The following is a 14,935-nucleotide window of genomic DNA, read 5'->3' on the forward strand; positions in this document are numbered from 1 at the left end:
GTATGTAATGGTAGTTCTGGTTTATCTGTGCTAACTGGCCAGTCTGGTTCGATTGTTATTATCGGTCCGTATTTTTTTTCTGATGAAACTGACACATCTGGATTATTTGAAGAAACTGGTAAACCTGATTCAGATGATTCAGTAACCGATTGTTTTCCTGATTTCGATCCGCTTGAAATATTTTCATTATCTTCATCGACGTTATTTTTTATAGTTTTACTACTTGTTTCGGACCCTTCTGAATTATTTGATCCATGATTAGACACATTAATGTCTTGCGATGAATCTTTCGTTGTCGTTATAGTATCTACAGTATTCTCGTTCCAATAAGATGATTCCGAAATAGGTTTGTCTAAATCCGGTTTATATCTATTATCTCCATCATTAGAATCTTGATTATTCGATATTACTGTATCATTTTTTGAAGGTAATAATACACCTGAATCTACATCATTTCCGTGATTAACTACTGTTCCATTTTGTCCAGATTGATTATCGTTATTTGTATCAAACGAATCATGTGTTTTATTCTGAGATTGTAGATCTTTGCTATTTTTATTATTTCCAGAAGTAGAGAATGTTGTTTTATCGTTGCCGAGGGGTGTCACAGACTGTTGATTATCTACAGATTGTCCGTTCTTTGACTGATTGTCTTTTGAATAGTCATTTTCATTTGATTTTTCGTTATTTAAATCTACCTTACCACTACTAGTTGTAGAAGATAGAGAATTCGGAAATGATGGAATTCCAGAAAATATGTCGTGTATATCGTGAGTACCATGATTGCCAATTATTGTAGAATGTAAAATTTCATCAAAATTAGAAAATCCTTTAGAATAATGATTTGTACTAAGCTTGTTATGGTTTCCATTGTTCTCAGACGATGGCACAGTAGGAAATACTAACGGTCCATACCATTTGTGAATATAATCATTGCCTTGTGGTTGTGTGCCCGTATTTTTTAGTATAGATTGTAGTATATATTTTGGTGAATAATTGGGGCTCGTAAAACCATGACTATTGCCAGAAGAAATAGGATTGTTTGGTATACCAATATGGAAATGTGGTCGATTATAATGCACAACTTTATCTGTGTGTTTCACTGGTATTAAATGATGAGCGCCTTCGAACGGTACTTTAGCATGAATTTTATTCTTTTTAGAGATGATATCATATAGTGACGTTTCAGAAGGATTCGTGATTCCACTGTCTTGGTCTATAATAAAAATAAATAATAATTATTAAATTATTAATCTCGCAGGGTGTATTTGTGATAGATTATTATTTATTTAATACGAATTATTCGTACCGTGCGTTTTAGGTGGAATTATAACTGGGCCTGGTCCAAGAAAAGGTAAAGAGGGATTGAACCATGGTAATCTTGTATTCTTATAAATTGGAGCAGAATTATCATTAGACGTCTCTGCGTTAGACGAAGAATGTAATCCTTGATGATAGCCTAAAATAAAAAATAATATTAGAAATAAAATAACATAATATATTGATTGGAATGAAATTATTTTGATAACATATTTACTATACCTGTGATTTTCGAACCACCTCCAATATGTGAATCCACGTTTAAGAATCCATGTGAACCATAAGATTGAGATTTCTTAGCTACGATTTTATTAATAACGTTTAATACAGCTCGTATACGTTTTGGCAGATACGTCAACGAATTTTTACCATATTTATGCTGAATACGTTCACGAAGTTCTTTAATTATTCTAACAATTAATATTCTTCGAGCGTGTGTGCATTCCAAAACTTCTTTGCTAACGTTAGATCTCTTTTCTATCAAATCTTTGACAATCGTTGACTTTACTTCATCATTTTTACCGTCTTTCGACTTATCCTCGATCTTATTAAGAGTTCTATTGCAATTTGAACTTTCCTTTTCAATTTCAGATGAAGTCGTTTTATCGTGTTCCTTGTCGATTTTATTTTCACCGTATTTCTCTTTCAATGACGATGATAATTGTTTTAATATTTTTAAACAGCGTTCGATGTACGCGTCGTCGGACAATTTGCCAGTTGTCACATCATTCCCATTTCCAATCAATGTTCCATTTACTTTGACTTCACCATTGATATTAGAATTGTCGTGTTTAGAATAATGATGATGATGATGATAATAATGTTTGTGCTTGTTCCTTTCTTGTTTCTTCTCCTGATCTTCGTCAGATTCAGTGTCATTCGAATTATTCGAATTTTCATCGGACTCATTGTCTTTCGAATTTTTCGAATCTTCATCTTCCTTAGACTGATCTTTGTCTTTCGATTTCGACTGGGAGAAACTTGAACTAGAAGAACTGGAAAAGCTGGAAGAATTGGAATTATCAGAAGATCCCGATGAACTGGAAGAACCCGAAGAATTCGAAGCACTGGATGAGTCCGAGGAACTCGAAGAACTGGATGAACTCGAAACACTATGAGAACCTAAAGGTTTCGAAGCACTGAAAGAGTTCGAAGAACTGAAAGAACCCGATGAGTTCGAGGAGTCCGACGAATCTGATGATTCTGAAGATGCTGACGATTCTGAAGAAGCTGACGATTTTGAAGAAGCTGACGATTTTGAAGCATCATCATCATCGTGATCATTGTCCTTATTGGATTGTTCTTTCTCGTACTTGTAAATGTTCTTTGAACGATGTGGTCGATTCAATATATGGTCCGACAAATCTCCAAATGACGAAAATTCTTTCAAAAAATCATGATCTCCTTTTACATTTGTACCAACTTCACCAAATTGATTCTTATAATCATCAGCTTTCTTTTCAAATTTGTCTTTAAAATTTGCTCCTATTTCTTCATATTTCTGCGATCTATTCTCAAACTCGTCTTTAAGATTCTCTCCTATTTCTTTGTATTTCTCTGGCTCAAAATTCTGAAATTCTTTAGCCCATGGTACATTTGGTTCCCAATGAGGAGCTCCCAAAGCGTACGCAAATAACAAAGTGATAACAACGGCACCTAGAAGAATCAATATAGAAATGAGAATAAGAAAAATAAAATAAATAAATTGTCATCTTAATACGAATGGATATTAAATTCTGATATATACACAAATGTTACAAAGATTATTATTACCTTTCATGATTTTATTATCTGAATAAAATCCGAATAGTTTCATCCGAAAATGTCTTGCGTATACTGTCCTTAAAAATTGGAAGGAAATCGTTTATATAGCAATCGAGTAGGGATTTCTTATCACAGCAATTCGCAAAGAAGCACGAAATTTACGGCTGTTATTCTTATGATTCAACTTATTATGACGGAATAATTATTCAATTATCACAATCATCTCTCCAGAAATCGTCATTATCAAGCATGAAAAAAAAAATTCGTTTGTCACTCAAATTTAGGGACACATTATTAAATAATTGACTATTTTTATCATCAAAATAAAATCAAAATGTTCATATGTTTTCATGTAATTAATTCCTCTTATTTGTTAAAATCATTGTATAATGATTCATTATCTTTCAAAATCGTTCGTCAAACATTATGAAATCTTAAAATAAAAAAACTAACACCTTATTTACTTTACATTAATATCTATGAAAAATTACATATTCATCTTACCCCACCCCATCTAATGAAATAAATTTATACGTTATCTATTATTTTAAAAGTTATGTAAATTAGCGTACAGATCCGTTATAATAATCTCACGTTCCGGTGAACAAGATAATTGATAATTCATAATGATCAATCAGTTCATAGTGTAAGAAAATCAATCGTGTGTAATCGTAGAAATAACATAATTTATAAACGTGACGATAATACAGAAAATCTCGAAGAATCGATATTCCAAATGATCTATAGGTTTTAAATCATTCAAAAACGTGATCAATTAATCATGCAATAAATGACACGTACGATATAATCGATCGCGATCTATTATATATTCGATGATCTTAAATTTTTGAAGTTAAACTTTGATTGAAGATGCAAAAGAAACATAAGAAGCCAATTGTGAGTTGACCAATCTTATTTAATAGTTAGAAAAATCAAAGAATAAAGAATTGTTCAGAATGTTTTATAAATAAAATTTAACTTCGATGAAATCTGTGATAGTACAAAAAGATAGATGTTAGTATCTTTGAAGGAGATATATATATATACTATATCTAGAAATTAGAAAACGCGTTAGTGATAGAAATCGAAAGTGGGCAAGGTAGTGAGGGCAACGGGCGAAAGCGAACGCGATCCTGACCTAGGATACACAGATTCCTCGGTGAGGGAACCGTTCAGTGATCGTATATCGGGTTAATAGAAATCTCTGTTAGGTCGGGTCAGGACGATCGTCGGCCAGCGAAAGTGAAAACGAAACGAAACGAAACGAAACGAAACTGGCAAGTCGGTCGCGACCGACCACCACCACCAATGTAGGAGAGTGAAATTGAGGACAGTAAAAGTGGGCAACTAGGACCGTGCCCTATATGCGACCGTCCTCCTCCTCCTATCGGTCACGATTTCGTTCAAACGCGTTCACTTTCAAACGTATCAAATTATTCTCCTACCTTTTTAACTTCTCTCACCCCAATTACCATCAGATTCAAACATTTTTTTATTTATATTTTTCTAATTGTATGAACTTTGATATATCATGGTAAAACGTTGACAAAGTTTTTAATACGTTTTTGTAAAATACAATGGAAAAGTTTATGGAAATAAATAAATAAATCATTGTAAATTATTATGGGAAATTGTTGCGATCGTCGATTAATATTACTTTTTAGAATTTAATTATAACAAAATTTTTCCACTGTTGACAAATGGATTTATATCAGTGCATATTTATATATATATATATATATATATATATGTGCTTTTTCTGAGAAACTGAATAATAAACGTCGTAGTATACTAATTGTAAAATAAGATACTCGTATTTGTTATTCATGTATTTTGCAGATTTTAAAGTTACGTATTTTCAAATTGTAAGAAAAACTAGCATTCTGCTTGTGATACCTAATCATATTGATAATGCAAGATATTATATTCCTACTTTGAAATAAATAAAAAAAAAAGATTTGCGAAGCACTGATTTCGATATGTTTCGTTAAATATAAATTAGGCAACGTACGTTTATTCTGATGCTTCGCTTATTCATCATAAGTCATGACGTAAGCAAGACAACAGTATATTTACACATTTAAGATCTTTTTTCTTATCGAAACTGATAAAATACCAAAAGATTTAACTCCCTAACGAGTGTTAGTTTTTTCCCTATCTATCTCTCTAATTGTAAGAGAATTGAAATTTTTTAAATTTATTGATAAAACGCTTTAAATCTTTGATAACAGAAAAAAAAATATTCTGATAATAGAATCATACGGCACGTGTAAAATATAATCAATACACGAGTAACATATATTTTAATCTTTAAACTCCTCAAACGTCTTACTCATTGTTTTTGCCGATAATAAACGTATTTATTTATTAAGAGCAATAAAAAAAAGAATAAATAAGAATAAAATTACCGATTGTAATCACGTCAGTAATTAATCGGTAAGTTATGAACGAAATGTTTCTTCGTATTCCTTGACAATATACTGACGGTCGATATAAAAGATTTCTATTCGAATATCGATAGAGATGACGCTATAAATTCAAACATGAACTGTAATATTCGTTTACTATTGATAAATCAAAATTTCATTTAGAAAATAATATTCTTAATTACTTGAAATCAATATGAGAATAAATCCAACGATTCGTTAAAATTTAAACGATATTAAAAATTATATTGCTAAAAGATGTAAAAAAAAAAAAGAATAAGATTATATTTTTGGAAAAAGATTAAAAAGGTGAAATCGTGTACAGGGTAAAAATCAGCGGTGAGAATTATTTAAGAAAGAAAATTGTATAAGGTCAACATCTTCTTTAAAATTCTTTGTAACTTAATCGACTCGATTTACCGTACACGATATCTTTCTTACAATCATTATAGCAACAGTTGTACGATGTTTTACATTGATGTCTTACACTCCATCAACGAAGAAAGTAACATATTTTTGCTCTCCGGTTTTCAACACGTGTGGGAACCCCGAAAGTATTTTTATTCGAGTGTCGCGAATATTTCGCGAAGACGTTAATATAAAACGGTTTTTGCAACAGAGAAAAAACATTGAAGCAATCTCTGTGCTCCACATAGATGCGTCCGATATGAGATCGATCGGTTATCGGTGGTTGGTTGGTACTGATATAATGAGAGGCCAAAAGCCGCCTCATGTGTATCTCATCCTCCCTTCCCTTTCTTATGGGAATCGATAGATTTCCATCTAGATTACGATCGTGGGTGGATCATCTGATTTTGCAACAAGAACACAATCAATTTTAATTCGAACCTCTTAACTCTCGAGTGCATCTATCTTTACTTTACGTATCTCTAACTTTATACTCAAACTTATCAAAGATCTTACGAGATAAACTAGCAATCTTTTCATCAAATTGATGCCTAACAATTATCGTTTAATAATTATGAATCTTCTGCTATCGCAAAATATGAAATTATCGTATTAGATATTATCATATGGTAATCTATAGAAATATTTCATCATCGTTTGAAATTGCGATGCGATTGGTGTTGTAGGGCCCACCCACCTCCCGTTCTTCGATGTCGTCGTTGGTTCGTTCGTTCGTTCGTTCGGTTGATCGATAAACCGTCGATTTTACAGGTAAGTGCGCATGCATGTAGGCGCAACGAAATTAGTATGCCGCTCAGTGTCGATATCCCGAAGCAATTATTTCGAGGCGGACCGGCCCTATCAGCTTCGTATACCCTTTCTGAAGTTAATGGCCGGCCAATGTTTTGATTCTCGTTCGACGGGTTTCGTAAAGTCGCTCTAATTCTCTGTGAGGAGGTCATTCTCGTCATATAAAATAGCCACGTTGAAAATTGCCAATTCTCGATCGTAGATTAACGAAAACATTTTAATGAACCACTATGATATTAAACCGATAGGTTGGGATTAATCGGGTTCGATTTAAAATTTTATTTTATTATCGAAATACATGAAAAATCTTTCGTTCCAACTTGAAGAAAAATTGAACGTTAGCAGCAGCTCCTAACTATTACTAACGCAACCTCGGATGATCAAGTATGATTGTATGTAAAATTGATGGGGTCACCGCACCCGGAATCGCAGGTGACACGACACTTTCATCGTCATCGAATTCGGTACGTAACTCTCTTCAACAGAGCACTACGAACCCACTTACGCTACGATACACACATGTATATACTTACTTACTTCGTGAAACTGCATTAATATTCTTGTCGCAGGAGCAACCTCACGCTTTGTCGAACGTATTCAGATGCTACACGAAGTGGAAACACACTTGAAGAAAGATCGGACCAACGTAAAAAGTCAAGAAATCGCTTACGTAATTCCGAGAGTTTCTATCGGGAGAGTAAATGTTTGGCTTGTACCTACGTAAATGTCCGATTTTATAGAGTTAAAAATAAAATTAAAAAAAAAAAAAAAAGAAAAGAATATAAAAAGAAAGAAACAAATCAATATATATATATAGTTTGCTCGATTCTTACACTTATAATCGAGTTAGTTGTACAAAATATGAACGAACTTAATTAAGTTTCCTTTTCGCTATTGAGATCCCCCTTAAATGGTGAAAACCTTTAACGGTTTGATCTTTGGTTATATAGTAAAATTTCCCCATAAAGAAAGCGACGCGTGATACGCGTCCCGACTTTACAAATTTAAAGGAAAACGTCAAACAATTCGTCTTACAATTAGTCTCGTGTGACGAATTGTTTAGAATTTAAAAAACAAAAAAAAAATAAATTCAATATAAAGCCGGAAGTTTTGTTTTCGAAAGATTTTCTTTCCGTTCGTTCAGCGGTAGGTCGAACTTTGAGATGTTGAAATGAGATATGAAAAATAATTTAAAATAGGTCGTATAGCGTGCCATCACGTTTTCTCGGATCCAACACGCAGCCACGTGCTACGTGGTGCATTGGATTAGCTTTACGCAGTAGTTGTACATTCCACGCGTCACGATCTTCGATCTTCGACGACAAATTTCACGAAATACCGAACGTACCGATCAACGATTGCTAGCAAAAAACATAATACATTATTCCTTACTCTTATTCCAAGAAACGGTACACCGTTGATGTCACGTTTGATAAGTCGATTCGTACGATCTGTCTTTTAAACCTTTTTTTTTCTTTTTTTTTGTTCTTTTTGTTTTTTTTTTCTTTTCTTTTCTTTTGAATATCGATTAACCCCTTTTTTAATTCACATAAGTTTAATTATTCTCCTCTTAACGCTAAACAATTAATTTGTATATTTAAGAGTTAACGATACTTAGTAAGCACCTACCTTGCTAGAAATAGACAAGTTAAATGACTAGTTTTAATTAATGATCCTATTCTGGTCGGTCAAGAAATTTCATTTCAATTCCTCTTTGCATTCTTTCGTTATAGATCATCAAACGTTTTCTATATTCTATGTTATGTTAGATCGTGACAGGGAGATTCATTTTTCAAACAGTCGTTCGATCGTGAGCAAGTTTCTAAATAGATAATGGTCGTTACCAACTACGATAGATGGAAATCAACTTTCGACTCGACACTGGGATGATCTCTTTTATTTTTTTGTCTTTCAATTCTCTGTAAAATAATGAAATATATTTTTATAATCGATTATTTTTCTTTTTTTTCCCAACTAACTAAGATGATCTCTTCATTTTATGAAATACAATGTAAAAGTCATTACCGTGTAATAATGTCGAAAAGTAACATGGTTTAACAAAAATTGAATAATTATTACGTGTTAACGATACGAACCCCCTTTCTCGTACGATCTCTCGACTAACTTAATATCCAATATGATGGATACACTCTCGGACACACTAAGAGGAAAGAAAAAAGAAAAGCGAATAAAAATGTTTCAAGTGAATTTTATCTTGGGGTAATAGTAGTAGTAGTAGTAGTAGTAGTAGTAGTGCACTAGCTACTACTAACTAGATTACATGCAACTAGGTTACTTGATACATCACCCTCCTGCGCAACACGGAAGAGACTCAAACGTTAATAAGGTTTAACAACTTCCCCGTTGTTGTCCATAAAAGTAGAAAACCTTTTTTTGCTCTGAGAGTTTAAATATCAAATGAAAAAGAAAGAGAAAATTTGTAAATTTATCGTTTATATACCATAAACCATGTTCTACAATATTATATAATATCCTTGGTAATATTTCGATGCATCATTTAATTTATAGATTATGATTGAACGATAACATTTAAAAATAACGCGGCCAATAAAGAAAACACAGGAAGTGTTCGGCATGCTGCCGGACAAGGGACAACCTCAAAGTCGGTAAAGACTTCAGCCAAGCTGATGTTGCTGTTGCTTTTCCTGTTCCTGTTGCTGTTACTGTTGCTGTTGCTGCTATGCCGTTCCGATATCGGTACGAGGAATCGGTAAGTCGTCAGTGTGTTTCTGGAACTCACGTACCATTCGGACGAGCTCTACGAGCCGAGTCTCGACCTTCCTACGATCGTTTCTTTTGTACCGGTCTAAGCAACCTGTCGTTCCCCACACGAGAGAATCGTTCAAAGTAAGGAGGGTGGCGGGGGGAGATGGCGGGAGATGGGGACTACTCGATTGTTAACTCACCCTCCAATCTTACTATTATAATAAATTCTTACAAACGTTTTCCACGCATAATCATCTTAAACACTTTTCACTCTTGAGAAGAATTATAATTAAAATATAATTTATAGAAAAAAATTGTAATTTTAATCGTCAATTGAAAATTTGTTACATCACACAATTGTTAAGAATTCTTTAAGTTTTCTGTCAAATGAAACAATGTTTAATTTTGCTAATAAATGTTGATTGTTCATGATCTGGTAGAGAGAGAGAGGTTTAAATTCATTTAAGAATCTTTATGATTAGAAGCTGTTAGAAAGAGGAAGGAAGCATCTAGCCGTAGGTGTGGGTTCCAGGTATTAACTTGTGAACAGGTGGGGTACGAGGACATCGATATTGGGTTAGTTTTTACTTAGAGTTTCTAGTTTCCACAGTGGTGCAATGAGGCCTGCACTTCCCGTAGACGATATCTAACAACAACACGTTCCAGATACTAAATCCTCACGTGGGACAAATAATTGAACGACGATAATGAAAGTGATGATATTATAAAGAGGCCAAGAGATTTTATATTAAAAATGATAACGTGTATAAATAAATTCGAATAATAATAATAATAATAATAATAATATTAAAATGAAATAAAAATACTCCCCGCCCCCATCGTGTGTGTTGTTTATTTTATCGAAAGTTTTAATCAAATTTTATTAGCTAATTCGTATTTATCCTTTTTTCGTAATTTTTGTTGTTGTTCCTTTTATCTTTTTTTCCTCTAGGGAAATAGATTCGACGATAATTTGGACAATTCCCGTATACGATACTTCCCGTAATATTATTCGCGATGGATAAGCGTTCGATATATCGGAATCCGACGAGAACGACAACAGGATGCAAGCGGCGCGTGTTGTGTTCCCTTGCTGCGTCCGCGAATGGACGGGACGACTTTTTTTCACGGCTCGCCTAGAAATAAATATAACGCTCTCTCATCGATTCACCGTGATTCACCGGATGCGTTAGAGAAATTCGACTCGGTTTATACAATTTTTCGCGTTCTACGTGAGCCGATCATTTTAAATAAACTTTTTTTGCTCTTTTTCTCTCTCTCTCTCTCTCTCTTTTTAAATTTCTTTCTGACAATCTCGGTTGTATGAAGTTGTCCTTGGGTAAATACGAATATTGGGTGTGTATTAAAAAAAGAAAATAATAATGAAAAGAAAGATTACGGAGGTGGTAGATCGTGTTAAGTCAATACTTAAGTCAAGGTAAAAGTTCGGTGATAAAGTAATCGTGAATTTTTCTCACGTTCGACATTACCTTTCTCGTCTTTAAAACCCACGCGAGGACCGGTAACGGTATGGTAATGTAGCGAACATCATCTCGAGGTTTGACTTTCATTATGGTTGGGCGCGTGACCTTTCCAACGTGGTCCCTTATCTACCTGTCGATGCGTTAAAACCAATACTTCTTTTCCCACGTCTCTTCCATGACCACTGGCCGATTTAAACGTCTCGTAAATTAGTTAACCATTTAATGTAATACGCTATTTTATTTTGTTTCTTCTTTTATATTTTCATCAACGATTATTATGATCTTATCTCGTTACACTGTAACAATATTAAATCCTATTTTTCCCATAGAATTGTGAGATACAACGTTGAAATGAATTTTCTCATGAAATTTGATATATGATACACTTTGATAAAACTTCATTTGTCGCATCAAAATAATATAATGCACTATTTCTTTCTCACCTGTACTCAAAAAAATCTATTAACGCCCGAGAATGTGTAAAACTTATACAATTAATGGGCCTACCCGGGAATATCATCGAACTAAATTAAAACGAGATATGAATTTGTCTAACATTTGGGCATTTTTTTAGGCCTGACCAGTAAAAAAAAAAAGAATCCGTTAAAGATTAATTTGAATGATAATCGTTGTCGTTTGTCATCGACAAATCGTAAAGCAAAATAAAATGACGCGTGAGTAAAAAAAAACAAGGATAAGGAGACAGAGAATAAGAGAGAGAGAGAGGGAGAGAGAAATCGATTAAATAAAATAAAAAGTAAACCGTAGCTGGGTCTTCTTCCTCGTCCCCCACCACCCCCGTCGGTTTGGAGAACTTTGTGTTTGGTGCCGACTTTTTTTTCCCCAATCCCAGGGTCCGGGCCCCTGTCCACCGTCGGAAGATTTATGCTGCCGACATTGAAACTAAATTACACCATAAATTAGCCTTAAATTCGTGCTTTCGATGCAACCCCGACGACTCGGAGAAAACACCACACGCAACCTCCCCTCCCTCCCTTCCCCCCACAGCAATTGTCCTTTTTTATATCCCCCCCCTCTCTCGATATTCTTCTCTCCTCTCAACTTTACTCTACTCTACTCTCGTATTCTTTAACCCCCCTTCCTCCCTTCTACCCTTCCGCCGATCTTCCATCTCTCCAACTCAATCCTTTTGCGGATCCGTACGCGTAATTAAATGTCGGCGAACAATGAAACATTTGTTTGGGCCGTACGTTGACAGGCCCAAACGGCGTCCGGTAATACCGGAGTCGACGAGTTCGCTTGGTTGATTGACGTTTTCGGTACGCACGATTTTTCGACGAAAAACAGATCTCAATGTTCTTACTTCATCTTATTTATCCTTTTATATTATTTTTCTTTAACGCATTTTTAAAAACCCTCCCGGTATATATTAGGTATATCGGAAAAATCTGTCCGTTATTTGTGATTTAAAATAAAATATGTGTAGAAAAGGAAATAAATAAAATAATACTTATTCAATATAACGAATCTCACACTGAAAACAAAAAACCATCAGTTGCCATTATGGAGACAGTCAAAAGAAAATGATATTATCGAACAGAATAATGAGTTTATTAGTTATTTCACACCACATTATTTTAAATTAAATTAATTCAATGTAATTTTCACGATATTATCAAAAAATGAAGCATCAGATAGTGCTTGTTATTTCAATATCATATAGAAATCATTTAGTGTTCAAAGGTAATCCTAATATCTCGAAATAAGAGATATATGACTTACATAAGATCGTCTAACTAACTTCAGCTAACTTTTGCTTTTGGCTGTTCCCTTGAAGTTTAGTTATCTAAAAAGTTTTACACTTCTATTGCGTGTGAACTGCACGCATGTATTTTTTTGTATCCTCCTTCTTTTCTTTTTATATCGGTTTATAATTTGTCATTCGATTTATTTTTTTTTTTTCAAAAGATTACGTAGATACGTGTAATAATAATAGAAAAATAAAAAGAATAAGCAGCAGCGTATATTTGGTGAGAAAAAAATCATCAGGACCAACAACCAAGGTGATCTGTTATATTTTTCGCAATGTAATTACGTATTCCCAGCGTGGCCTACGTCAATTGATTTCGTGTCACGCTATCGAAGTAGCATGATAGTGGGGGAAGTTGTGATAACAGTGTGAGAGTGAGGGGGTAAATGGGGTGAAGAAGAATGATTGCACACTTCGATACGTAACGGGAAACTGCAAGCGTAATCAAGCCGAATTGCAGAATTTGTCATTTTCTACGCGGATTTGAGCACTTCAATTACGGCCAATCGAAATGGCATCACCGCGCCAGGAACAAATCCTGCTTTATTTAAATACCCTTTTGAATGTTTTAGAATGGTAGTAAAAAGTTACCATTAATCGCCGCCAATGCCTATAACTAATTGATACGTTACTACATACGTTATTTGTTGTCCGGAACACCGTTTCCGTTAAACACGCACAATGAAATATCTTTGTCCTACTACTACTAGTACAGTAACAGGTAATTACAAATGGGAAAATAAAATAATAAAAAAAAAAAGAAAAAAAGAAATAAATTAAATAGAGCAAGCAAAAAAATAGGAAGAAGAAATACAGCTCGTAAACTTGCACGCAATGCGTCCGGGCAATTTAACTTTAACGAGGGGGTGGAGAGGTGGCAAAGGGTTGGGGGGTAAATAAAAAGAATCGATATCTTTTTATTCGATAATAGAAGCGTTTTTGATTGAAATGAATTCGAAACCATCGAAGTGCGGCGCGATCATACTTCTTTTCGTTTGTATTTTATTTTTTATTTTTTTTTTTTTTATCATTTCGTTTTTTTATTTTCATTTATAATTATTTATAAGAAATAATATATGAGAAACAAACGAGATGCACTTTTGTTGCACGTTTTATAAATCATATAACCAGAGCGCATATATATATATATATATATATATATTATATCATATATACTCGATATAGCGATATTTTATTTAATAAACAAAATGATCTCAACATAACGTGCGAACTTCAGGTACAAATATCATACATAAACGTAATATACATTTTCTAGAGCAATATATTATATATCTAGATGCGAAGTCTATGCTTATAATTACTACGTTGTTCATTTTTTGTGTTTATTCATTTATTTATTTATTTATTCTCTCATACGTGTGTGTGCGTGCTCGTGGTCACTTAATATTTTTTGTTCTAAATGCATTCTGAGTGAAGAAAAATTAAAAAAATAAAAATAAAAATAAAAACAACAACGCCCAAAGGATCGATTTGAGCTAACTTTACGTGTCAATGCATATAATATTCGTGTACGCGTGTGTGCGTGTATATCACACTAAACAGCAAGTACATGTATTGATATAATTTACATAAATACCGTATATGTGTCATATATATTAATATATATAATTAATACGTTTAATCGAATTATTTCTACGTATTAATTAATACGATATATTTGATGTTAGTATAACGTTTTGCGATATGTTTGGTAACTGTTAAATGTATAAGACTAGTGTTAATATTAAGTTAATTATATACGACAATTGTCATTCCCTTTTAAGTGGAACCTCAAAAACGTTGAATAATCTCGCTGCTACTAGCTAAAATGTTTTTATAATCTATAAAATTCATAAAAGAACAACAATGATTTTTTTTCGCACATCGTTAGGCATAAGAAATCCTTACTTAAGATCGTAGAATGTGATTTTCTTTTATAATTCAATAAATATAATACTATATAGAATGAAGTCTGTAAACGAGCTTCACGTAATCGTATATCGACGAGATTTCTTACATTTATCGAAAAATGCACTAAAGTATTCTCACGAAATAATAATAATAATAATAATAATAATAATTAGGTAAACGAAATGTACAAAACGATCGACGAGTTGAGTGGAATGGAAGAGAACTAATAAGAAGAGAAAAATTCAAAGATAAAAAGAAAATGATTAAATACATTATTTGTATTAAATATAAATAACAAAATATTTATAAATATT

At 33.2% G+C, this 14,935-nt stretch overlaps 1 protein-coding gene across 1 annotated transcript in view; it reads right to left on the reverse strand.

Moving 5' to 3' along the window:
• Window positions 1-3,100, reverse strand: part of LOC106786014 (putative uncharacterized protein DDB_G0282133) — a 5,163-nt gene extending 2,063 nt beyond the window's left edge. The window contains exons 1-5 of the mRNA XM_014746952.1: window positions 3,094-3,100; window positions 2,016-2,976; window positions 1,543-1,877; window positions 1,310-1,459; window positions 224-1,216 (exon numbers count right to left, since the gene is read on the reverse strand). Of these exons, the coding sequence (XP_014602438.1) occupies window positions 224-1,216; window positions 1,310-1,459; window positions 1,543-1,877; window positions 2,016-2,976; window positions 3,094-3,100 (2,446 nt within the window). The remainder of the gene's footprint in view (window positions 1-223; window positions 1,217-1,309; window positions 1,460-1,542; window positions 1,878-2,015; window positions 2,977-3,093) is intronic.
• Window positions 3,101-14,935: the final 11,835 nt, after the last annotated feature.

This window comes from Polistes canadensis, unplaced genomic scaffold, assembly GCF_001313835.1.
Source record: "Polistes canadensis isolate GaletaPanama2010 unplaced genomic scaffold, ASM131383v1 scaffold_63, whole genome shotgun sequence".
Classification (NCBI taxonomy): Eukaryota; Metazoa; Arthropoda; class Insecta; order Hymenoptera; family Vespidae; genus Polistes; species Polistes canadensis.